The sequence below is a fragment of the Camellia sinensis genome, chromosome 13 (genome assembly GCF_055761805.1).
Source record: "Camellia sinensis isolate YWXY chromosome 13, ASM5576180v1, whole genome shotgun sequence".
Classification (NCBI taxonomy): Eukaryota; Viridiplantae; Streptophyta; class Magnoliopsida; order Ericales; family Theaceae; genus Camellia; species Camellia sinensis.
The window spans coordinates 41,991,055-42,018,026 of NC_138973.1; the positions used below are offsets into that span (position 1 = coordinate 41,991,055).

Sequence of the window (26,972 nt, forward strand, 5' to 3'; positions counted from 1 at the left end):
TAATTGGGAAGAAATTTAAGAAATTTTTATGTTGATTATTGAATTATGTGACATGAGATGTCATTAATAATTATTTTACTTGCGTAGTAGAATTTGTTATATCATGAACCATTTTATTAATATGGGGTGTATCTCTTGCATTAGTTGAGATAATTTAATTTTCTTCTGTCACAAATATTTTTATAACAGTGACATTTATTTGTTATTGAGTTGCAAGAATGTATACAATCAAATGGGTTTTTGAATTGTTTGATTCTTAGGCAAAATTTTTTATGAGGATATGATTTTGTCAAAACATTAATTCTGCCTGGAGTAGTCATAATTATTTTGGTTTTTTCTTGAATTTGTTTTAAAATTCATTGATTTATATTAGAAGTGATAGGGGTGGTGAATATGATGCACCATTAAATGAATTTTGTGCACAACATGGCATTATTCACCAAACTACAGCCCCTTATTCTCCACAGCAAAATGGAATTGCTGAAAGGAAGAATAGAACCCTAAAAGAAATGATGAATGCCATGTTACTAAGTTCAGGTTTACCACAGAACTTGTGGGGGGAAGCAATATTGTCTGCTAATTATGTTCTTAATAGAATACCCCACAAGAAAACCAAAAGCATTCCTTATGAATTGTGGAAAGGTCGACCACCTTCCTACAAATACTTAAAAAATGTGGGGGTGTTTGGCAAAAGTTGAAGTACCTGTTCCTAAAAAGACAAAGATTGGACCAAAAACAGTAGATTGTGTGTTTATTGGTTATGCTCAGAATAGTAGTGCATATCGGTTTCTGACTTATAAATCAGATATACCTGATATAAATGTGAACACTATTATAGAGTCAAGGAATGCTGTGTTTTTTGAACATGTCTTTCCTTACAAGAAAGGACAGGAATTAAGTTCACAGAAAAGAACTTATGATTGTACACAAAGTCAAGAGACTAATGACAATCAAACACCAGAGACTAGTAATAGTCTCGACCAACAGGATTTAACTAATGATGAACCAAGACGAGGTAAGAGAGCAAAAACATCAAAATCCTTTGGTCTAGATTTTCTGACATACTTGTTAGAAAATGAACCTCAAAGCTTTAAGGCAGCAATGATAGGTCCTGAAGCACCTTTGTGGAAAGAGGCTGTTAATAATGAAATTGAATCCATTATGCAAAATCATACTTGGGAATTGGTGGATCTTCCACCAGGTTCTAAACCTCTTGGATATAAATGGATATTCAAGAGAAGAATGAAAGCAGATGGTTCAATTGACAAGTATAAAGCAAGACTTGTTGTTAAAGGTTACAGACAAAAGGAAGGTCTGGACTATTTTGACACATATTCCCCTGTGACAAGAATAACATCCATTCGCATGCTTATTTCTATAGCAGCGTTGTTTAATTTAGAAATACATCAAATGGATGTTAAGACAGCTTTCTTAAATGGTGATCTAAATGAAGAGATCTATATGGAACAACCCGAAGGGTTTGTAGTATCAGGACAAGAAAAGAAAGTTTGTCGACTTGTAAAATCCCTTTATGGATTAAAACAAGCACCTAAGCAATGGCATGAAAAATTTGATCATGCAATGCTTACTAATGGGTTTAAGATAAACGAATGTGACAAATGCGTCTATGTTAAAAACACTGACCTAGGATATGTCATAGTTTGTCTTTATGTGGATGACATGCTTATCATCGGAAGCGGTCAAAACATGATCAAATCAACTAAGCAGATGCTTAACAAAAGATTTGATATGAAAGATATGGGGGTCGCAGATGTTATATTAGGAATGAAAATTACTAAAACATCTGATGGATATGCATTATCTCAATCTCATTATATTGAGAAAATTCTTGATAAATTTATCAAGGATGATTTGAATTTAGCTAGAACACCTGTAGACATCAGTCTTTATTTATCAAAAAATAAAGGTGATGCAGTGTCTCAGTTAAAATACTCCCAAATCATTGGAAGCCTAATGTACCTAATGAATTGTACTCGTCCTGATATAGCTTATGCTATAAGTAAATTGAGTAGGTACACTAGTAACCCTGGAGAAGACCATTGGAAAGCGATCATTCGAGTTCTTAGATATCTAAGATTTACTCGTGATTATGGTTTGAACTTTACTCGATATCCAGCAGTACTCGAAGGTTATTGTGATGCCAATTGGATATCGGATACTAAAGATTCAAAATCCACTAGTGGATATGTCTTTACTCTAGGAGGCGCTGCTGTTTCTTGGAAGTCCACGAAACAAACGTGCATCGCACGATCCACAATGGAATCCGAGTTCATTGCTTTAGACAAAGCAGTTGAAGAAGCAGAATGGCTTCGTCACTTCTTAGAAGACATTCCAATGTGGCCAAAACCTGTGTCAGCTATTTGCATTCATTGTGATAGTCAATCTGCAATAGGCAGGGCACAGAATCATATGTATAATGGTAAGTCACGACATATTCGTCGTCGACATAATACCGTAAGGCAATTGTTGTCAAACGGAATAATCTCAATAGATTATATAAAATTTAAAGAGAATATTGCGGATCCGTTAACAAAAGGTTTGACAAAAGAGCTAGTGTATAGTTCATCGAAGGGGATGGGATTAAAGCCTATTACATAAGAGTCGTCATAATGGTAACCCTACTTATATGACTGGAGATCCCAAGAACTAAGTTCAAAGGGACAACTAAGTTATGTATGGCTCGCCAGAAATCACCAAGGGATTAAAATTCCTACCCATTCCTATGGTGAGAGTGATATCTGCAACATATGTTGTATGCAGGGGTATAAGGATAAGCTTTGCTTTTAATGATTACTTATATCTTGATTAAGGTATAAAATCAAGACGAGTATAAGGAGATACTCACAATAAGAATCACCTATATGAGTGTTGAACTGGGGCCGGTTCTATGAGAATGAAAAGGCTAAATTCTCTAGAAACACTTATGAAAACCAGGCGCGTTCACGGCCAAAATGAACACAACAGTGAGAACCACGATGTGTTAGAAGATATTTTGTGTGAAATCTATTGTCTTGGCTTACACAAACGGCTGAACAATTCAAGGCATCGCGTCCATTGGTTAGCCAGTAAGTCCGATAGGTTATCACTAGGGAAGGTTCAAAGCCGAAAACTACCTATCCTGATGCAAGATATTTTCGACTTATACTCTTTCGTTATAGTCTGCATATTGTTGCATTTCCGTTGTCATCAAATTCCATTCATGTGGGGGATTGTTGGAAATGGTTATAAAATTCTGGATAAAACCAGAATTTTTTCCTAAGTTCGGTCTATTTTTTAGGTGGGCCCCGAGTGTCGATTTACTCGGGTCAAAGTGGTAACGCGTTCTATGCCGCGTTGTGATTCACGTGGTATATTTGGTTGCTCAAAACCATTACCGAGTGAATGGGAAATTGAAGCCAAAGTGTGCTCCATGGAAATGGAGTTTTGGTGGAAATTCCTTAAGGTTGTAAATTGGCTTGTCCCACATTGATTTGGTGGGAAGTTTTGAAAGGGTTTATAAGGCTTAGGATGAGATACTTGGGGTGTGCCCCAAGGGGTACCCAAGTGTTTTAGAGGGAGAGGTTATGGGCAAAATGGGCTAGACCCATTGGACTCAAAAAACCACCACACGCGCGCGCCGCCGCCGCCGTTCGTCCGGTCGGGCGGGCTGGGTTGGGCTTCTAATCTTTTTGGGCCAAAAACATTTGAATTTAATTTTATTTTTTATTAAAATAAAATCCAGAATTCAAATTAAATTAGTTTGGATTTTTTGTTCATCCAAACAGGGCCCTTCCCGGTTTCAAATAGAAATAAACTGTTTTGGAATTAATGCACACCCAAACAGGGCCCTTCCCGTTTTACTATCTGTTTGAATTAATTCAAATCTGTTTGAATTCAAAACCCAACAGGTATGATACCTGTTCAATTCAAAACCAAGAGCTACATACCTGTTTATTTCAAATCCAAGAGCCACCTTCACATCTATAAATAGGACCACCCTCATTTGATATTTTGTATTCAGAAATTTCGTATTTCACTTCTGCTATTTATATTCTTCATCTTGCTGCATTTTATTTCCGAAAGAAAGAGTGTAAACACTTAGTGTGTTCGTAAGGCAAACAATTTGTAGTGCTGCTATTGTTTGTGGTAGATCATTTCATCCTGGGAGATAGACGTCCATATTCTGAAAGCACCGTGGAGAGGACGAATCTGTCTTAAGGACACAGTGTTAAACACTGGACTTGATCAGAAATATTATTATTCATATAAATTAACCAAGTAAGTTGTTTAATTTAATTCTGTTTTTATTTGTTTATTTAATCAGATTTTAATTTTGTTTTTGTAACAAAATAAAATCTGTGGTTTTATTTATTTATTTTTTTTTGAGTTTGATTTTTGTAATCAAACATATTCTCTCCTTTTCTCTATTTCATTAAATTCTATTTGTTGTTGTGTACACAATAGAATTAAATCTTTTAAATACAGTGAAGATTTTCCAACATAATCTACTCGATGAACACTACAATATAAACGATTTAAATTATTGAAAGAGGCTCGTGACGATACTCCATAAGAGAGCACAGCAGGATCCCCAGATCCTTTGATTTGAGCACACGTGTCAAAACTACATTACTTCAAGAAAAAATAACAAAAATAATAAGGGAAAATTATATATAAAAAAAAAATCTCAAAATTTGATGTTCGTAAATCATGAATTTTTAATTTTATTAGTTTAAATTAATTTTTTAAATTAATTTTTAATCTAAACTATTGACCTATTTTCGTTAGCTAAATTGATAAAAAAAAATGATATTTTAGATATTTTATATATATCTACATTGAGTTTAAAGACCTAAAAAAAAAATGGTGAGTTGTACCTAATAAAAATAGACGAATGGTTGAGATTAAAAACAAATCAAAATATTAAAGTCTAAATTCATAAAATTAAAAACTCAAAATTTATTTTGTTGCAAGGGCAAACTCCGAGATATTTTTTTTTTTTGGTAATTTCTCCAAATAATAATAAAAATAATAAAACCCTTAAAATATTACTGTTAAATTTACTTACAATGATGTGTATTATCACATATTATTTATTGATTTGTTGAAAAACCAATACTCTAATAAATATCAATGTCAAACAAAATATAACTAGTCTCATTTGACTTTTTAAAAACATTAAAAATATAATAATCAATAATATACATTAAATTTCAACTCATGTGAATTTTCAAAAAAAAAGTAAAAATATGTCAAGTACATATTTCTCCTTATTACAATAAATGTTTTTGAAAATTTGTAAGTTTTCATTTTATTTTGTTTTGTTTCAAACCAAAGACCAAAAAAAAAAAAAATCCTCAAAACTGTCCCAACACCAGCCAACTTGGGGTGGCTATTGTGCTGCTGTATAATCAAATGTGCCCATTTTGAGGGTCATTTTGATAATCTGAACTGTTCACATTTTAGAATACATCGGGTAAAACATAGTTATAAAAAATCAAGTTAATCGGATATCGTTAACCTTTTCATCCACTCACATTTATATCTATAAAAATAAATGACAATTGTGATTTAAAGTATTAAAATAAATACAAATGTGTGTGGATGAAAGAGTTAACAATATCCGATTAATTTAATTTTTTTCAAGTAAATTCTACTCAATATACTTTAAAAAGTGAACAGTCAAGATTATCCAAATGGGTCCCAAAATGGGTCCATTTGTTTGCACAGCAATGGCTGTTCTAACATTTCTATAAGTCTCACATGAGTGTGAGGTCCACATTCAAGTGAGATATTTGATAAAAATATTGAGACTTCTAATATTTTTCTTTGACTAAACTATCCCGTATAAAAGATATGATAATATTATTTTTTTATTAATATAATTAATAAATTATTAATAAAACAGTATTAAGTGTTAAATGAATTAAAATTATTTAAAATTTTAATATAATTATGTTGTAAAGAAACTTAATTTCGTTTAATGTGGAGATTGTATTCAATCATGATCCCTTACACCATAGCCACAGTCATTTGTCATGCCATGGCCATCGCCATAGCCATCAGCAATCAACTGGTGACCAAAATCGCCATCAGCAATCAACCGGTGACCAAATTTGTGTTGCGGGGGTCTTTGTTATGATTGACAATTAAGTTTAGGAAACCTTTTTAATTTATTTAAAAATTTATCAGTTGTCTACCTGAAAGCTTAATCTTAACATATATCCAAAATATATATATATACAATAATTTAATCTTATCATAATTTAATTAATTAAGTTATCAATCTATATCACTTATATAAAGAGAGAGCAAATTTATATGAATCTAAATAAGTGATTATTAACGAAACTCACGTACACAGCCGAAAAAAAAAAAATCTCACAAAAATAAGTGATTATCAATTAGTTCATCTTGAAATAACAAATTTTTTTTTCTTTTGATTAAAAATCAATGAACATGTATAAAGATTTTTGATTCAATTTGTTTGTTTGAGTTTTCAAAAAAAAAAAAAAAATCTAAAAAATTTCAGGAAAAAAAAATTCTAAAAAAAACTCATTCTTTTTATATGATTTTCTCTTTTTTGATAAATAATAATTTTAAAAATGTGTTTTTTAGTATTTATTTTTGTCAAATTATTTTCTAATTTTTGAAAAAATAATAGAACACAAATTTTAAAAACTCAACTAAACAAAATTATATATTTGGAGCACATATTTATTTTATTTTATTTTTTAATTCTCTATATCACAGTGTTACAATCCTAAGACATATTTTGAGAAAAATAAAATACATACTTATTTTCTTTACTTCTCTTCATAAAATAATAACAATTTAATAACCTAAATAATTAAAATACTATTTTTTCTTAAATGATCTTCGTAAATTACACGTATTCACTCTGAAAAACGTACATGTGAAAAAGGAGATTCCCTACACTACTACAATCGACCGGTAGTTTATGGGTCCAGCTGCGCAAAATTAATCGCGTTAAGATGCCTTAGTTTCTACAGTCATCTCCTTAGAGTGATGATTCAAGGTTGAGATTCAAGGGTTGAGATTAAGCTTCAATAGTGAGAGTGATCCATCTAGGGTTGAGAAGCCTCACCAAAGCCATAACGCCAAAACATCATGAGAGGGGTGTTAGAATGAATGACCAATTGTCCTTAGAGTAGTGCTAGGGAGCTCGAAAACGAGCTCCCCCGAATCCCCCTTTTTTTTTTTTTTTTTTTTTTTTTAGCGGAAGAAGCAAGAAGAAGACGAGGAGGGGGAGGGGGAGGGGGAAGAAAGACTGGAGGGGGCCTAAAAAATGGACTGGAGGCGGAGGTGGGCGGAGGCGACGCGACGAGCTCGGCTGGGCCGACGACCGGCGGGCGGACGAGCTCGGCTGGGCGACGAGCTCTTTCTCTCCTTCTTCCCTCTCCCTCTCTTTCTCTCCCTCTTCCTCTGCTCTGCGTTCAAAAATGGCGGAAAAAAAGAAAAAAAAAAAAAAAAAACCTAAAGCCCAAAACGACGTCGTTTTGGGCTTTAGGGGGATTCGGGGGGCGATATCCTCGAGCTACCAATCTTTATCCTTGTCCTTATCTGCTGTTTAGGGAGGAAAGTTCCAAGCAGTTTTATGCAAAAAGTACTATATATAATTTTATTTTATTTTTTTGATAATAAGTAAGTACTATATATAATTTGTAACCCCAAATTTGATTATCTTCATTTTGCTTGCAGTTGAGAGAGAGAGAGATGTACAAGTACGACATAGATTTGAGAATTGCAATTCCGGCGTTGGTGAAACTTGTCCACCAATTATTCCAAGTGTCCTCCGATGGGCCAATGTTTTTTTTTTTTTGATCAGCAAAGAAAAATTTCATTTAACAACATGAAATTAAAAGTACAGGAAGATGAGATGCATCGAGAGAAATTCAGAAGTATAAAAATACCCTTACTATTGCTACTCGCATCTATACAACCAACTCCTAAGCCTCTCGATTTTTTAAATTAAAAAGTTAAGAAGAACTTAACTAGAAAATAAAACACATGAATCCCCACAAAAACCCACAAAAGCACCCAAACCAAACTAAAAAGAAAAAAAAAAAAAACTAACTAAACAAGACCCACAGCAGCCCACGCCTCTAACTAGAAAATTCAAATTCAAACCAACGTCCAATCAGCAACCCACGCCTCTGCCAAGACCACGTCTCTGCTGCTACAACTCCCCATGCCTCATGCCTCTGCTGCATCAACTCCCCATGCCTCGGCTGCGTCAACACCCCACTCCGGCCAAGAAAAACACCAACGCCACCACCGGGAAGACTACACCTCCTCTGCCAAACTCCCAATGCCCACTCCATGCTGCTGCTACTCCTCTCCTCAACTTCTATCTCACACCCAATACCCTCTGCCAAACTCCCAGTGCCCACTCCAAGCTACTATTACTCCTCTCTCCTCATCTTCAATCTCACACCCAATACCCTCTGCCACACTCCATAACCAACAAGTCTTCAATCTCACGCCACTCAATACCCTCTGCTGCTACTACTCCTCTCATTATCTTCTAACTCACACCCAATACCCTCTGCCAAACTCCATAACCAACAGGTCTTCAATCTCACGCCGCGGATCCGCACACCCACCGAACATCGACCACCCGTTGGGACACCTCCAAACAAAAGGTAGAACTTCACCCCTCAAACTCTCACTCGAGGAGGAGCGCTCGAGTGACAACCGGACAGAAACTGGAACGCCTACGATACCCTTGTTTCCACCCAAAAAGCGCACCCCTCAAACTCTTACTCGCCAAAGAGCGCTCGAGTGAAGTACCTCCCTGCTGAATCAGATATTACGGCAAGGTTGAAATACATGAGGACAAAACGAAAACACACCAAACACTCTCCCTCAGCAACGAAACACACCTAGGTGGGTAGAACCGGGGGACTCAAAATTATTAAAAAGACAAACTAACAAAACAAAGGGAAAAGCGAGCTAGGCCAGCCGACCGCCATAGCCAAAGGCGGCGGCCAGCCGGCCCAAAAAAGAGACCGGAGAATGAGGTTTTTAGAGAAGGAAAATAGAGGTTTTTAGAGAGAGCCGATGGGCCAATGTTGAACGTGACCCAGCTAAGCCTCGGCTTCTTCCTCCTCCTCCTCCTTTTCTTCCTCGTTGTCTTGGTCAAACTCCCACTCACACTTTCAGTAGTTGCAGTTGCAGAGCCCATTCGCTTGCGCTTTGGCAATCAGTTCTGTTGCTCTTCTTCTGGCCTCCTTTCTGTAATTGCATCGTTGTTAGCCTCTTTTTTGTGTCCGCCATCAATCTTTTGGCTCGCCTACCTCATTTGCATCTGCATCTCCCCTTGTTCAGGCGTCCTCTGCAACATGCTTAACCGCTCTTTGCAAGCAATTCCAATACCAACCCTTCTTATCACATGCACCACCCCCACCACCCAAACCCATCAACAACAACAACAACAACAACAACAACAACAACAACAACAACAAACTACTACCACCCCTCCTCCTCATCATCCACCACTTTTACGACAACCCATGCCCAGTTCATCTTCATCTTTATCATCACCACCTGTGCTTGAATTTCAATCGAATGATGAATTTGGAATTGACATTGATGACAATGATGACGAGAACCTGCAGGTAATCTATGGGGGACATGCCTAAACTTTGCTCAAAGCTCTTGTGTGTGTTCGCTTGTCACCTTATATGTTTTCCTTCTACTTCTAGTATTGGTTCTGAGTTCCTTGTTGGGTTGTTGTTAGTTTTTTTTTGTTTTTCGTTTTTTTATTTTATTTTTATTTTTTCTCCTCCTCTTTTGGTAGAGAAGTCTTTTGGTGGTCGTAGGATGCGCTCAGAAGTGTTTTGATTGGCGGACAAAATGGAACTTATAAATTTTTGCCAAATTCAAATAAATTGAGTCGGTTGTCAACAGTATTTTTGTTGTGTTCTATAATGGAAGACTGTTTGGCAAAGTGCATCTAAGTTATTTGTATTTTTGTATTTGTTGTGTTCCATAAATGGAAGAGTGTTTCGTAAAGTGTATTATTAATGTTTTTTTTATTTTAAAAGTTTGTAGTAGGTTATTTGGTGTAATTTTTAGTTATAATTTGTTAAGTAAAAATAATTTAAATAAATTGAAATAATTAATTTATAAAAATTAGTTAACGAGCTTTTAACTTTCACTTTTAAATTATTAATTTTAAGGAGGAGGATTCCTAGATTTTGGAATGAATGTCACTGTTTTCGCTTGTGAGACTCACCACAAACCCGTTTCAATGATCTGAATTGTTTATTTTATCAAATACTTTGTGTATTTCATTCATACAAAAATAAATCGATTCGATAACTGTAACTTGTTCAATTTATCTTGTTTTTGACCAAAAAAATTTATGATTTATTTTTTAAAAACATCAAAAATTTTTTTGTTAACAACGCGATAAATTGAACAAGTTATAATTATCGGATTGACTTAATTTTTTGTGTGATTTGAGAAAATAAACGGTTTAAATTATTAAAACAAAACATATGATGGACTTCACTGGCCTAAATAACACCCTCTAATTCAAAATTTAGACAAGAGGAGATGCTCCTCCTAATTTTAAATATAAAATAAAATGCACTAAATCCAACCTATATTTGGCATCCTCTCTCCCTTCTTTTGTGTACTACATACATGTAATAAGAAAATGATGAGAACTTGTATTATTTTCGCCTTTTATTTTGTGGATGTTATTATTTAACTTGTAATGGGCCAGGGTTTGAATCTGACTGCCAAAAGCCGTACACAATAATGGGTGTATTGAAAAATTAGTTAAAAATTAATTTTTTGATTTTTTTTAATTTTTAATTTTTTTTATGTAAAAAAAAAAATTAAAAGTTAAAAAGTGATTTTTAATCTATTTCTTAAAATGAGGCAATATTTTTGAAATTTCGTTTCAAAAATTCTTATAAGAAGTTACATTTTGTTCTGAGGCCAATAGAGATTCTTAAATGTAAAATATATTGAATTTTTATTGTTTTTTCTACCTTTAATATTAGTGATTTAAAAAAGGGGGGTCCTTTAAGTTTAGAGGGACATAACTTAAATGTAAAATATATTGAATTTTTACTATTTTTTCTACTTTTATATTTAGTGATTTAAAAAAAAGTAAAGTATCAATAAATTTTAAATAATGATTTATGAACTGTTTGATTCTTTCTTTTTATTTATGGACCCAAAGATTCCATTCTAGTATGAATTACATAAAGGGTCAAGAATAAACGTGTGTTATATGTTGAGCGACAAATGTGAGTTTTCTGATAATGTTGAAATTATTAAACGTAATATTTCAAAAAAACTCCTTAGTTTATTTTTCCCAAACGTGACACTCCAATATAACACTTCAAAACGTAACATTTCAATGTAACATATTAAAAAACTTCTTAGTGTACTTTTTCTAACCATAACACTTTAATCAATGTAACACTAAAAAACTCCTTAATGTATTTTTTCTAAACGTAACACTCCAATGTAACACACTAAAGAACACCTTAGTATATTTTTCTCAAACGTAGCAACGTATATTCCAAAAAAACTCCTTAGTGTACTTTTCACATATGTAACACTTCAATCAATGTAACATACAAAAACTCCTTAACATATTTTTCCCAAATGCAACAACGTAACATTTCAAGAAAACTCCTTAACGTATTTTTCCCAAACGTAACACTCCAATTAATATAACACATAAAAATCCCTTAATATATTTTTTTCCTCAAATGTAATACTCTAATGTAACACTCTAATGTAACACTAAAAAATTACATTAATAGAAATATAAATTTCTGCGCTCGAAAATAATCTTCCACAACCTCACCTTTACATTTTTATCTAAAAAATAAATCAGAATATTGAAAAAATGAATTACAAAAGAATATTCACTTAAACTCAAATGGCATCAAATCAAATAAATACAACTTTTCAAAACAAAAAAGACTAATTGATCTATAAGAAAACTCTTAAAACTAAATGGATCGACATTCTCTAATATGAGATTTATGGGTAAATTTTCTTTTAAAAAAAAAATCACAAATATTATAATTTTTAAGTATGTCTAGATTAACTACATCTAAAAAGTTTTAAAAAATATTTAAAAAATTAAATGAAATCATTAAAAATGAAAAAATAAAAAATAAAAACTCAATTTCAGAAAAAATACCCTAAACCAAACAAAGTGCTATTTTTTGTACACACTAGTAATATGGGTGTGAAGCTTACCTGATATGTAATACATATGAACATGTGGGTTAAAAAATGTGGACATTAGATTGAGGCCTATTGAATGCCAAAACTTGAAACAATAAAGATAAGGTACAAATTAAATTGCTAACCACTCTATCAACTATGAATAATATTAGGAATCATAAAAAATATATTATGAAATATTTCATAAAAAAAATTTATTCTTTAATTAGTGTGTGATATTTTATTATATGTGTAATCTAAGAATGAAAAAAATTTCATAATTACCTTCATCATATTTTTTTTCTTAATCCCTATCATTACAAATCAACTATTTACATGCGTATGAAATTTACAAGAGGGGCATGCATGTGAAATTCACAAGAGGGGATATATGTGTAATCTAAGAATGAAAAAAATTTCATAATTACCTTCATATATTTTTCCTTAATCCCTATCATTACTCATCAACTATTTACATACGTATGAAATTCACAAGAGGGGCATGCGTGTGAAATTCGCCGGGGGGGGGGGGGGGTCTAGGCATTGACCACGGCCAACTCCTTTTAAATGTAGAATATATTGAATTTTATTATTTTTTCTACTTTTCATATTTAGTGATTTAAAAAAAAAAAGAGAGTAAAGAATCAATAAATTTTAAATAGTGATCTTATGAATTGTTTGATTCTCTCTTTTTATTTATAGATCCAAATGTTTCATTCTAGTGTGAATTACATAAAGGGTCAAGCATAAACGTGTGTTATGTGTTGAATGACAAATGTGAGTTTTTTGGTAATGTTGAAATTACTAAACGTAACATTTCAAAAAAACTCTTTAATATATTTTTTTCCAAACGTGACATTCTCATATAACACTTCAAAACATAACACTCTTAATGTAACATATTAAAAAACTTCTTAGTGTGCTTTTCCTAAACATAACACTTCAATCAATGTAATACTAAAAAACTCTTTAGTGTACTTTTTTCAAACGTAACACTCCAATATAACACATTAAAAAACTCCTTAGTATATTTTTCTCAAACGTAGCAACGTATATTTTAAAAAAATTTCTTAGTGTATTTTTTCCAAACATAACACTCCAATTAATGTAACACACAAAAACTCCTTAATATACTTTTTCGAAATATAATAACGTAACATTTCAAAAAAAAAAACTCCTTAACGTATTTTTCCCAAACGTAACACTCCAATTAATATAACACATAAAAATCCCTTAGTGTATGTTTTTCTCCCAAATATAACACTCTAATATAATACTCTAGTGTAACACTCTAATATAACACTAAAAAATCACATTAATAGAAATATAAATTTTTGTGCTCCAAAATAATCTTCCACAACCTCACCTTTACATTTTCATCTAAAAAACAAATTAAAAAAATGAATCACAAAAGGATATTCACTTAAAATCAAATGGCATCAAATCAAATAAATATAGCTTTTCAAAACAAAAAGGACTAATTGATTTATAAAAAAACTCTTAGAACTAAATGGATCGACATTCTCTCATATGAGATTTATGGATAAATTTTTTTTTAAAAAAAAAATCACAAATATTATAATTTGTAAGTATGTCGAGATTAGCTATATCTAAAAAGTTTTAAAAAATATTTAAAATATTAAATAAAATCATTAAAAATGAAAAAAAAAAAAACTCAATTTCAAAAAAATTACCCTAAACCAAACAAAGTGCTATTTTTTGTACAGACTAGTAGTACGGGTGTGAAGCTTACCTGATATGTAATACCGTATGAATATGTGGGTTAAAAAATGCGTAAGCACATTAGATTGAGGCCTATTAATGCCAAAAGTTGAAAAAAAAAAAAAAAAAGATGAGATACAAATTATTGCTAACCACTCTCTCGAACTATTTACATGCATGTGAAATTCACATTATATAAATTTCACACATACTAGTGATTGACAAAATATATCAATTATTTTAGACTTCCACTTATAAATTGTAAACTCTTTAGAATTTCTTCTTCTCCAAACAATACTAAAATTATTCTTATAAAAACATTTCACCTATTTAAATGTACACCCCTCACACCCTAAAAGTCCTCTCTCTCAAAATCCTAACAAAACCCACGACAGTGGAACATCCCAAAACTAGTGAAAAATATTTATAGTGATTAAGAAATTTTTTCTCTACTTTATTATGAGGTATGTCAATCTACTTGAATTTTTTATTATCACTGTTGGAAATTGGACTTTTAGTGGCGTTTAAAAAACGCCGCTATATCTATCAAAAACGCCGCTAATTCCTTTTGTGACATTTAGTTTTTAACGTCGAAACTGCGGCCGTCGCTGTATCTTTGTGACGTTTTAAAAACGTCGTGATATTAGTATAGGAGGCGTTTAAAAAACGCCGCCAAATGTCCTACTATACACATGTTGACGTCACCAACGATAGTTAGCGACTTTTTAAAAACGCCGTCGTATCTGTTTTAAAAAATGACCGTTACTATTGAGGATTTAGGAGGCGTTTGTAGAAACGCCGTCATATCCTTTTTTTTTTTTGAAATTGTGCTAATTTTATTTGATTAAATTAAAAAAAAAATACCTATAATAAAACTAACATATAAAATATTAACTCCCATTCAAATACCTGTAATAAAACTAACATATAAAATAAAAACTCTGATTCAAATAACAAATGAAGCATTAATTCAGTTTCTCATTCAATTAATATCCAATCACCATTACCCACAAAATAACATATCCAGAATCCAAAAATCATGTTTCAACATTAACCACAAACTAACATATATCATTAACCACAAACTAACATATATCCAAAAATCATGTTTTAGCATAGAAGTTGTAGTCATCACTGGTTTACATGCCTGCATCAGAACATAAACTGCAATCAAATTCACCAAAATAAACACAAATTGAAGAATTTGTACCCAATACTTATAAACAATACTTAAAACTTGAAGAAGCACTAACAAGAAGATTTTATCACATACGAAGAAGCACTACAAAAAAAATCAATGCAATTTTGCAAAAATAAGCCTACTATGAACTTCAGCATACTCATCATGGTACAAAGGTTTACCAATAACATTAGCCACATGAATCAGCCCATCATTTGTCCAAAACTCTAGGGGATTATTATAGAATTTCATCAGAATGTGCACAAAAAAGAATCACTCTTAGTCAAATGCATGTACAACTGCCATCTTCTCGCTAAAATTAGTCTACTTCCAAAATAAAATGGCCCAATTTCAATAATTTTCCCCATATCTGCTTCATTTTTAATTTGAATATAAAGAAGCCATTGTCAAGAGAATTTTTATCCTCAGTGACACTGTTTTGTTTCAATTTTCAAACTATTGTCAACATATAAAGAACTATTTATTGTGAATTAACAAGCTCCCCAGGTGTAGCAGAATAAAGAATGTCACAATTGTAAACCAACTCTACTAGCATACTTATGCTCTATGTTCATGCACACGATTGCTATACTCCTTTACATATCTGGCCAACCTCCCAATCAGGGCATACTCAAGTTTCAAAGGACTAGTTCTTTGCTGGAACAGCCTCCAAACTAGTGGTTCCATACAACTTTTATTTTACATTTTTAAATACTCTCAATCATGGTGCCAGATAAACTTAAAACCCCTTGAGTTCACAGTTTAAAATCCAGAGTTTCCCATAAAACAGTTCAACAAATCCATGAGACAGTTCAACTAACCTTATGATGATGGATTGATTCACTTCATCTGCATGATCCATGATAAAAGTAGAGTGAGAAAAACAAATTCTTTAGTAGCAAAGTACAAATAGATGAATATGAGCCTTGTTTTTTTCTTCAAAATCCCTGCAAGTACTATTTAACTCACCTCTCATCATTTCGTTATAGGCAGTATCTGATATAGCAAAAACATGAGGGTTGTCAAAAAGCTTCTCCCTGTAAGCTGTGATAAAATCGTTTCCAAAACAATGGACATCTTTGAAGGGATTGATTGCTATTAAAACAGGTCCTGCTTTACTCTATAGGAAACAAGCACAAACATAGGTCAAATGAGAGGAAAAGGGAAACTCAATTTGATGGGAGGGAAATTAAGTATCACAGTTATGCATACATAAATTATATCATGACAATATCTATACTGAAGGTTGTGAAAAACTGATGGCTCGTTCAAATAACTAAGTTGCTATTCTACAGCTTCCCTTTCACAATGCTAAAATCACGACCCAAATATATTCATGTAAATACATGAACCAAAAAAAAAAATTCACAGAATAGGAAAATGAAAATAAATCAATCCTTGAGTAAAATTTTAGTCGAAACAAAACCTTGGGTGCAGAAGGAATATTAACACTATTTCCTCTCATGTTTCACTTTTGGATTACTCCTACAATAAACACTCAATGCAGCAACTTCAGAAGCATTCCCAACTCCATATGCCTTTCACTGGATCAAATCAAAGTCCAATGAAGCCATACCCCGGTATCACGATGACCTGCAAATAATAGTTAGACAATAGAGTGGACAAGTATTACTTAAAAAATATTTATCCAGATGAGCTTAATTAGGGATGCCTTAAAAAAAAATTGCAATCTCATCCTATTAATAATTAATCCATGTTAAGTGGTCACGTGACTCACTTAAAGATGACTTCAGAAAATATACGGACGAAGACAAAAATACCTTGATAAAACATAAACAAATTGCACATAAAATAAGTCTCATGTTTGTTTAGTCTTAGAATTTGAAAATACCCTTCCTTTTTAACACCATAGTTATCAGAATTATATTGGCTATTAGCCTATATTAAGAACCAGTTCAACCAATCAATAGCAATTTCCTGAGATTCACTAGTTGATTCATCCACTTATGAGATGCATGGCAAGAAAATTATTTTTAGCACAAAGAAAAAAGTCAGTATCATACCTAGATATATTTTTTCATTCAGCTAACTTGCATCAACGTTGGAGGATGACTTCTTTTTTCTCTTGTGCTTGGGCTTCACTGCATCTCTTCCTCCAGTTCCCACTTCCCCATCTGGAGAAGGAGCCAGCTTAACATCCTCAGCAAGTTGGTCTGGTTTTGTTTCAGATGGCTTCTCATGTCTTGATTCTTCTAGCTTCTTATTGGACGTTAACACTCCTGCACGTCACATTAAAGCACGTTAATTTCTACCTCATCATTGTTTTATGGAATGTAAAGTAAGTTTAAACGCAACACCAACATGCAGGAATGAACATAGATCCCAAAACTAAAAATGGAAACTATCACAGAAGGCATAAAAAAAAAGTTTTGAGAACAGCTAAACAAGAGTTTACTTTCTTCCCCAATTGACTTTCTACATATGAACATGCGATAGAATACAACAGATGTGATTATAAATAATTTATTGATTCAGAAAGGGTACATAGTTACAACAACAGAAAATACAGGTTCAATTGAAACTAGACTAGCTTCTTCATTTTTCAGATATCACAACCCAAAATTAGAATCAATGGGTTGACTAGTGTCACTATGGACAAAGACGTACAAGTAAGCAGGCCTGCTTACCATGAATGCCGAACAACGCATATTTATGTTGATTTACATAGGCAAGGTTGCATTCATTTGATGTTAATTCCTTCAATTTATGTTTAATTCCGTGGAAATCTCATTGTAAGGAATAACTTGGCAATCAACGTGGTGTTAAAGAGCTTTGGAGAGGCTTAGGAGCAAGGAAGAGATGAAATTAAGTTAATGCAGCACAATGGTGGAAGCTTCTAGAGAGTGCTATCGCGCCCATATCTAGCAGCCAAAAGAAAATTGTCCAGAAAGCATACTGTTGGAGGATGCTAGAGCACCCAATCTATCTATCACACTAGTCTACTAGGTGCACAGATGTATTGACAAGAATTAAGAAATAAATACAGGGGCATATAGGAGCAAGGATAAGAAGCAACTGCCACTTCTTCATTGGCAACTATTATTTTTTTAACCATACCACTTGAGATTATATAAAAAAGTAAAAAATAAATAACAATTTTGAAAAACCTGTGCAACATCAAGTGATCACATGCATCTCAGCCAACAAGACAACAATTAAATCCAAGAATATGACTTGGGCCTTCCGCGACTAAGACCAACCAACCAACCAAATCAGATAACTAAGTTTAAAGCTCATCAAAACGCATATAACATTTTCAAAGAAACACTAAAAGATAGAATGGCAATTGTTATGCTTTTAGGAATTATTATAGAATTTAGATACCACGTGTAGCTAGAGAAGTTTTCAATACATCAAGATCAATTCCCTTCGAGCATGGATCCCTGAAAAAGAAACCAACCTACTTAAAAACGAGAACCCATGTGCTAAGGAGAAATAGGAAAGAAAATTCAACACATAATTTTTCCAGCTGAAAAAGCAAGCATGTGATACAGGGAAGAAAAGGCCACCAAACGATAGTTCAAGAACCATACACTTGCAACTAGCATAGCAACAAATCCCAAAACTATTATGCCACTTACAAACAATCACTGATTATTTTTCTTGGACGGGTCTAAGGCTATTTATGCATGCATGCACCATTAATGATTGCATCCCGGTAGTGCAATCTGAATTAATACTATCAAGCATACTAGAAGCATATCTAGTATGAAGCATATTAATGAAGAAACCAAAAGTTTCTACAATGCTCTTGATAGATTATGATAGATTCAAGAAATACATTGCTCTCTCAAATCAATCAATAAAGACCAAACTATTATGCCTTCAAATGAAAGCAAGCACAAACAAAGTCAAATATTAATTGATGTGCATTTCCATATAGAATACATAAATATCTGTTTATGGTGTTTTGATACATTTTAGCATGCATCAGTTGCCATGGTTAATAAGAGCTTGCCATAATATTACTGGTGAAATCGAATGGTAAAGATTGTCCCGTAAGAAGAATAATCAGCATACCAAGACACATATATAAGCACAACGAATCTAATATTCCAATGGTTGAAATCATAGCACAATCCTCATATTGTCACTCAAAATATTGCAAGAAACACAACACATTGTAAAACAGTCGTACTTTGGAACATCATTGTCCAAAATTTCATAATATAGAGTTCATTATCGGTACCCTAGTTAATGTGTTTGCCACTTGAATTTTTGTTTCCTATTTCAGAATGGCAAAGGAGATATTTCAAACAAAAAAATACCAACTAATAGTGGATTTTTTGTGGCGTAATTGAGAATACCAACTAATAGTGGATTTCTAGGCTGCAGCCTAATATGGGTAAAAGCTCTTTCTATGTGGAGTTGATGATAATACCTTCTCTCTCTCTCTCTCTTACCTATTCCAGTGAGGAGGTTTCTTATCAAATACCTAGGTGTTCCCCTTATATCTTCTCAACTTAAAACTGAGGATTGTTGCCAGTTAATTGACAGGATGTTAGCTAGAATCAAGCATTGGTCTACAAAGTTACTCTCATATGGGGGCAGGGTTCAACCATTCAATTAATTCAATTCGTTTTGTTCAGTATCCAAGTCTATTGGTCCTCGATTTTTATTCTTCCTATCGTGAGGAATTTCTTATGGACTGGTTTGGAGCTAAAAGGCCATGCTAAGATTAGTTCGCAGTATATTTTTGCTCCTAAAAGGGGAGGTGGTTTGGGGTTTAAATGTCTTATTGATTGGAACAAAGTAGCTATCTTAAAAAATATTTGGGCTTTAAGTATGAAAGCTGATATCCTTTGCGTTAAATGGATTCATACACATGTGATTAAAAGCCATTGTTTTTGGTACATGAGTTGTCCAAGTGATATGTCTTGGACTATGAGGAAAATTTTCAAGCTCAGGACTATTGTCGTTTCTCTCATTAAAAAAAAGATTGGGAATGGTGATGAACATGTCTTTTGCCTAATCCCATTTTTTTATTTGTCATTTATGTTCATGAAATCAATTTTAAATTTAAAAATATCCTAGCTATGATATAATGGCATTTTTTTTATTTCATTGAAGTAGTCAAAATATATATATATATATCTGAGTACAATATATTAAGCACTGAATCTTTGCTAGTTAGTTTTGTACTCCAACTATATTTGTTGTTTAAAATGAACATTGAAAACACTGAATCAAACAATCACTGTTAGTTAGAGTACTCTAACAGATTCAGTCCAAGACATATCACTGTTAGTTAGAGTACAACACATGTTCATCACCATTCCCAGTACAACATATTAGTCCAAGACATATATCATTGTTAGTTAGAGTAAAAAAAAAAACACTGAACACTGAATCCCTGTTAGTTAGAGTACAACATATTAAGCACTGAATCTCTGTTAGTTAGTTTTTTTCAATGTTCAAAAAAACATAGTCCAAGACATATCACTGCTAGTTAATCTCTGCTGTTTCATTTTTGTTCTCTAACTATATCTAAGTGCAACGTATCACTTTCCTTCTTTTTCTCACCAACCAAACACAAAACACTAAATCAAACAATCATTGTTAGTTAGAGTACTCTAACTGATTCAGTCCAAGACATATCACTTTCCTTCTTTTTCTCACAAACCAAACACAAAACACAAAAATAAAATAGCAAAATATAACTCTAAATTAGCAAAATACAGAGGCACCAGATTAGCAAAATGCACACAGATACAGAAGCACATATACAGCAGCACACAAATACAATAGAACAGAGCAGCACACAGAAATAGAGGCATAAAATATAACTCTAAATTTTCCATCATGTTTATATTAGCTTCATGTAGAGAGAGAGAGAGAGAGAGAGAGAGAGAGAGAGTACCGATTTGAGCTTGAAATGCAAGTAATTGAGGGGTCAAAGTTCAGATCTGAGCTTCTAGAAATCACTGAATCTCTGAATCTTTGATGGAGCTTCGAAATCGGTTCGATCTGGAGCTTCGATGGAGCTTCGAAATCGCTTCGATCTAGAGCTTCGAAATCGCTTCGAATTTCTAAATCTTCGATGATGATGTATGCGTATGGGTTGTGAGAGAGAGAGAGAGAGAGAGAGAGAGAGGGCTCAGATTCAAAATGATGTATGCGTATGGTTTGAGAGAGGGCCCAAATACAAAATAAGGATTGAAAAGGCGCGTGTGGCTACTGCATTTGGAGGCGCTTTTCAATGCCTCCTATTATAAAACGGTGCCGTTTTAGTTAAAATAATATGCGGCGTTTGTAAAACGCCGTTAAATATTAATAATAGTGACATTTAAAAAAACGTCGTTAAAAAAACGCCACCGTCTCCCCTTTTTCTAGCAGTGTGTTGTACTCTTCTCGTCTCATGGGGTTGTGGTTATTGAAAAAATTTGCACTCATTGTCATTGCCAGAGAAGTGTATGTAATCAAATGGTTACCACCGTTGCCGCCGAAATATTGCCGCCAAAGGATTTTCAAGGTGGGTACGTTTTGAAAGTGGGATTTAGAGAAGATAGATTGGTGGTGATGGAGGTGTGTACTCTCATAAACCCTAATTCATGATGTAGTGGTGTGTGGGCTTAATTGTGAGATGGGGTGTCCCAAAATTATTGATGTCATTTTTAGTAATTTCATTTGAGGTTATTATTGTAATAAATAAATAAATAAATAAATAAATAAATAAAGCTAAAATATGGAAGATCTAAAATAATTAATGGAGTGTTAATAGTAGGGCTGTGCAAAATACTGTCCAATCTGCTAAAACCGCACCGATCCGCATCTATCCGCGCCGCTCTAACCACTAACCGCAGTTTAAACATTAAATTTTATGATCCGCCAACCGAACCGCTCCACTCCGCTAAAGTTAATACATATATATTTTTTAACTTCCAATGAAATATCAATGTAAAAATGAGTGTGAGAGAGATTTAAGATATAAAATTTATTATAAATTAGTGGTTATATATATGAAACATATTATTTAAAATTATATTGTGTTATATATCTAAAAAATATTATACAAATTAGTATTATATATTATGCAAATGTATGATAATTAGTTAGAATATTCTTCAATCCGCCAATCCGCCAAAAATCGCCCAAACCGCAAATTGTCAATCCGCTAATCTGCCAACCCAACATTCGGTTTGTAAATTTACTCTCAAACTGCCCGAACCGCACCGCGCACACCCCTAGTTAATAGCAACACTCTAAAATAATTGATAAATTTAAGAATAAATTACATTAACACCCTTAAGGTTTGCTCTTAATACATATTTCTCCTTAAAGTTCTAAAAATTACAATCCCCCTAAGATTTATAGTTGCATTGTAATATCCCACATTTGTTAGTTAATAGGTAGAATTTTTTTTGATCATAGTCGATAGTTAGATTGACTAACAATTTTTGGTAATGTCAACAGTTAATTTTTTCCTTATGCTAACTTTACCCTCATGCACTTTCGCATTCTACAACAAATCATTTTCTCTCACAATTCATCACCCAAGTCATTTTAGAAATTATGTGTTGTTCTTGGAATAAATTCACATGATATTCTATCTTAATATTTATTGATTAAAATTGTGGGACTCCATAATTTTTGTTAAGATTTTAAGAAATAAATTGACAAATATCAAATAATAAATAGTGTAAAATAATACTACAAGACCACCGATTAATCACTCTCATTTTAGGCAACTACCACCCTCTCCTTCCTTACATTACCTCCCATCACCACCACAATCATCCTTCCACAACTCCAAACACTCACCGAACAAACTCATGCACACAAATAAAAAAATCTTCACAACCAACTTATTAAACTGCACAAAGATAAAGAGGAAAAATAGAAAATCAGATATTATAGAAATAAACAAACAAATAAATAAACCAGACACTGATAAAAAGAAAAATAGAGCTTCATTTTACCAATGCACACATACACATTTACGGACAATTACCCACATTCTCTTATATAAAACAGTCAAAAATTCATACAGAAAATATTTGAGATCCTCATAAATTTTTTAAAATTCAATTCACAATAATATAATCGGACCAATGTCAGTTTTTTATTAGTTGAACACTCAATGATATGGGTTTCACTACTTTTGCCACATCATCTATTTATCTATATATCTATCTATCTATCTATATTATAAAGTCAACACCTCTTATGGTGTCTTGAAGCCTTTGTTTCTTATGGTACCACGTGTCTACATTTTTATTTGAAATAAAAAAAAAATTAAATAGATGAGTGGAGGGGACTTGAACCTTAGACTTATATCAAATAAATAAGACTCTTACCATTTGACTAGCATACAATATATAATAATTTTTTTATTTTATTTTTATTTATTTGAATAGCACACGTATCGCGTGTGGCAATCGCTAATTATAAATACATTTGTGGATATAAAATGTGAGTTGCTAACATTGTGGAATTTATACCCACATCTACATGTAATCAAATTCACTTCACAAACACAAAACCATCACTGTGATATACAAATCAAAAACATTGTCCATGACTTAAAAACAAAACCACCACCATGAGTGAAGAAGCCAAGAGACTACATGGTAACATTAATCCAAGTTACCTGGTGAAATTAATCAAAAAAATCTACTTCAATTCATGTTGAGATGGTGATTGGTGGGTTGGGTGGTGCGACGAAGGGTTGATGGTACTGAAATTGATGGTTGTTGGTTCCGCAACAGGGAACTCTTCGCAAATATTTGTTGTTGGTGCTGCAACACATTGAGAGGTGGTGGGTTCGTAGATCAACGGACGAGGATGATGATTGTGCCATGCCATCCCTCAAGCCATGATCGACAACACTACAGGCTGCAATCACTTGCAGAGATTTGGGGTTTTGATTATGCTAAATGATATAGGATTTTTTATTTTGCTAGATGATTTTTGGTGGCATAGCCTTAATTCAATTCAATTTGATCCAATCATGAGTTTTGATCATGGGAGTGCCTTCAATTGGAAGGGCTTTGATTTTTTATTATGGTGGTTGTGGTTTGTGGTTGTGATTGGCATAGTGACAAAGGGAGGAGGAGTGGTGGGTCGCCGCCGGCGGTGACAAGTGATTAGTGGTGATGAAAGTTGTGAACTGTAGTCGGATACACTAATGCTGTGGTGATGGAAGTGGTGAAGGTGGGGATGCACTGGTAATAGTGGAGAGGGGTACTGGTGGTGATACAATGGTGAAGGTGAAAAGTGGCAGAGGGTATAAATATGGGTTTGGGTAAAGAAAGAAGACCTTTATGGTACTTTTGTAAATTAGTCATCTTGATTTGATTTTTTTTTTTTTTGACAGTATTACAAATTAAATTCTGAGGATTAGTATGTCTAGAGAGATCTGTATTAAATATAAATTTGAGAGACTATCAGCGTAATTTATCTATTATTTTTAATTTATAACTATAGCAAATGTCATAAATTAGAACTTCGTCGTCTAGAATCTTGAGGGAGAAAGCTTTTCCATGGTATCTCCATAAGTTATAAGTACTACTTAACAAGACATTAGTCTACCCGTTCGGAACAATCTTTAAAAAATCAGTTTTTACTAAAACAAATAGGAAAATTATAAAGTTAAAAAGCTTTATCATGTGTTAAAAAAAATGCTACAAAAAGAAAATTTTAACTTCTCAAACAAATCAATTTAGAAAAGCAGCCTCAAACGTCTATGGTATAAAAATATTCATGCTTTGATATTTACACTATGTTTGGGAACCTAGGAGAGAAAAAAAAAGAAAAGAAATTATTGTGATTTCTTTCATTTTTGTTTAGATAAGTAAGAAATAAAATTTAAAAAAATGATTGTGATTTCTCTCCTTCTTGTTTGGTTAGATTTCATAAGAGAAAAGAAAAGAAATTATTTTATGTTATATTACCAAAACAACCTTTTTATATTTTCAATCATTTTATTTCTTTTATTTTTATAGGGACAAAATTGGTATTATGATAATATTGGTTTCTTTTCTCTCTCAATCTCTATAGTTTTGGGAAGACTGAAAATAAGGGTTATAAGAGAAATGAGTTTCTCTATATTTCTCTGTATTTCTCCTCGTTTCGTTCTACTTAAGTTATCCAAACAAGTAAGAGAAATACATATCTCTCCATTTCTTTTCCTTTCTCTCCAAATCACTCAATCCAAACATAGCGTTAGAGCATCAGCATCAGGATCGTTAAAATCGTTTCTTATAGGGGGTGTCCGCGGTTCGGTTTGGGACGGTTTGCGGTTCGGTTTGGACTCGCCCGCATCTATGCTGTTTGGGAAAAAGTCAACCTGCAACCGCCCACAATGCGATTTGCGGTTTGTGCGGATAGGATTCGCGGATGTGCGGGCGGTTGCAGGCAGTTTGCGGATTGAACTTTTTTTCCAAAAATTTATTTTTAAACCTTTTTTTTTTCCCAAAAATTTGTTACAATCATCAAACTTGGGATGGAATGTGATCATTAATCAACTGCTTCACTTCTATTTTGGAAAGTGGCAAAGACGACAATAGCTAGAAACCTAATGCTAGTGACTAAATTTTCAGATGAACATCGAATCAAATGAGAAAGCCATCCAGATGCTCGATTCTCAATATTCTACCAACCACCGGTGCAAAATTCCTATGCCATTCAATGTCATGCATTTTGTCAAACTCAATTCCATCATCAATGAGTATTGCAACGATTCTTGCAGCCTTGAAGCATGTTGAGCTTATGGATTGCAATCCATTGCCCTTGCGGTATTTTTGAATGCCATCCAAGGATAACTCAAATCCATACAGTTCAGCAATATCCCTTATACATTCCAAATAGATTACATTTAGATTTAGATTTAGATTTAGTAATAGATTCAGATTCAGATTAATAACAGATTCAGATTTAATTTTAATAACAGATTCAGATTTAATTTAATTTTAAGAACAAATTCAGATCAAACAAAACAAATTTAAGAACAAACAAAACAAATTTGTTTGGTGCAGAGATTCAAATTTACAGATTCAGATCAAACAGATTCAGATCAAACAAAACAAAACAGATTCAGATTTACAGATTTAGATCAAACAAAACAAACACAGAGACCAAAACAAATTCAAGAAAAAATTTGTATGGGAACTGTTACAGATTCAATTCCAAAACAAACAGATCAAATTTAAGAACAAATTGTTTAAGAACAAATTTAATTCCAAAACAAACACACAGATTACAGATTCAATTTCAAAAAAAATCAGATCTGTTGGTCCAAAAAAAAATCAGATTTATTTCCAAAGAAACACACAGATTCGATCGGTGCAGAGATAAGAAATCAGGGAGGGACTGAGTGAGAGAGAGAGAGAGAGAGAGAGAGAGAGAGAGAGATCAGAGAGATATCTGATATATATATATATGTTGTAAAAAAAAATCAACGATCGGGGCGAGAGAGAGAGAGAGGGAGAGAGATTGAGAGAGAGTGGCTTACCTGTTGTAAAAAAAATCAACGATCGGTGCGATGAGATGAACAACGAGAGAGTGATCGGTGCAGAAAATGAAGATGAACAACGAAACGAGAGAGTGAGAGAGACAGTGATGAGAGATGAGATGAGACTGAGAGAGTGAGGGAGACAACGATTAGGGTTTTTGTTTTGTTTGTTATAGATGAGGTGAGTGAGATGGTGAGATGGACGGTTAGATTTGAAAGAGGAAAAAAAAATAATTAATTTAATGCGGGTGCGGTTCAAACCCGCAACCCGAAATTTATATAAAATCCAAACTGCACCCTACCCTAATGTGTTTGCGAAACCGCCCACACGCGTGCGATTCAGGTCGGGTAGGGCGGTTTGCGCGGGTCGGA

At 33.1% G+C, this 26,972-nt stretch overlaps 1 protein-coding gene across 4 annotated transcripts; it reads right to left on the reverse strand.

The window, feature by feature from the left end:
- Window positions 1–14,898: 14,898 nt before the first annotated feature.
- LOC145806109 (myosin-2-like) lies at window positions 14,899–26,733 on the reverse strand. Of its 4 annotated transcripts, none has more exons than XM_082902078.1 (6): window positions 26,601–26,733; window positions 17,152–17,367; window positions 16,554–16,720; window positions 16,097–16,247; window positions 15,949–15,976; window positions 14,899–15,094 (listed from the first exon to the last, which is right to left on the reverse strand). In XM_082902078.1, the coding sequence occupies exons 3-6, from the start codon at window positions 16,590–16,592 to the stop codon at window positions 15,079–15,081; spliced, it is 234 nt and encodes a 77-aa protein (XP_082758204.1). In that variant the 5' UTR covers window positions 16,593–16,720; window positions 17,152–17,367; window positions 26,601–26,733; the 3' UTR covers window positions 14,899–15,078. The 4 variants fall into 4 exon arrangements, 3 of the variants coding, with proteins under 3 accessions (XP_082758204.1, XP_082758203.1, XP_082758202.1); XM_082902077.1 differs by lacking the exon at window positions 26,601–26,733 and adding an exon at window positions 21,009–21,617; XR_014348757.1 differs by lacking the exons at window positions 14,899–15,094; window positions 15,949–15,976; window positions 16,097–16,247; window positions 26,601–26,733 and adding exons at window positions 18,473–18,531; window positions 21,009–21,478 and having other exon boundaries at window positions 16,279–16,720.
- Between the last annotated feature and the right edge of the window lie 239 nt (window positions 26,734–26,972).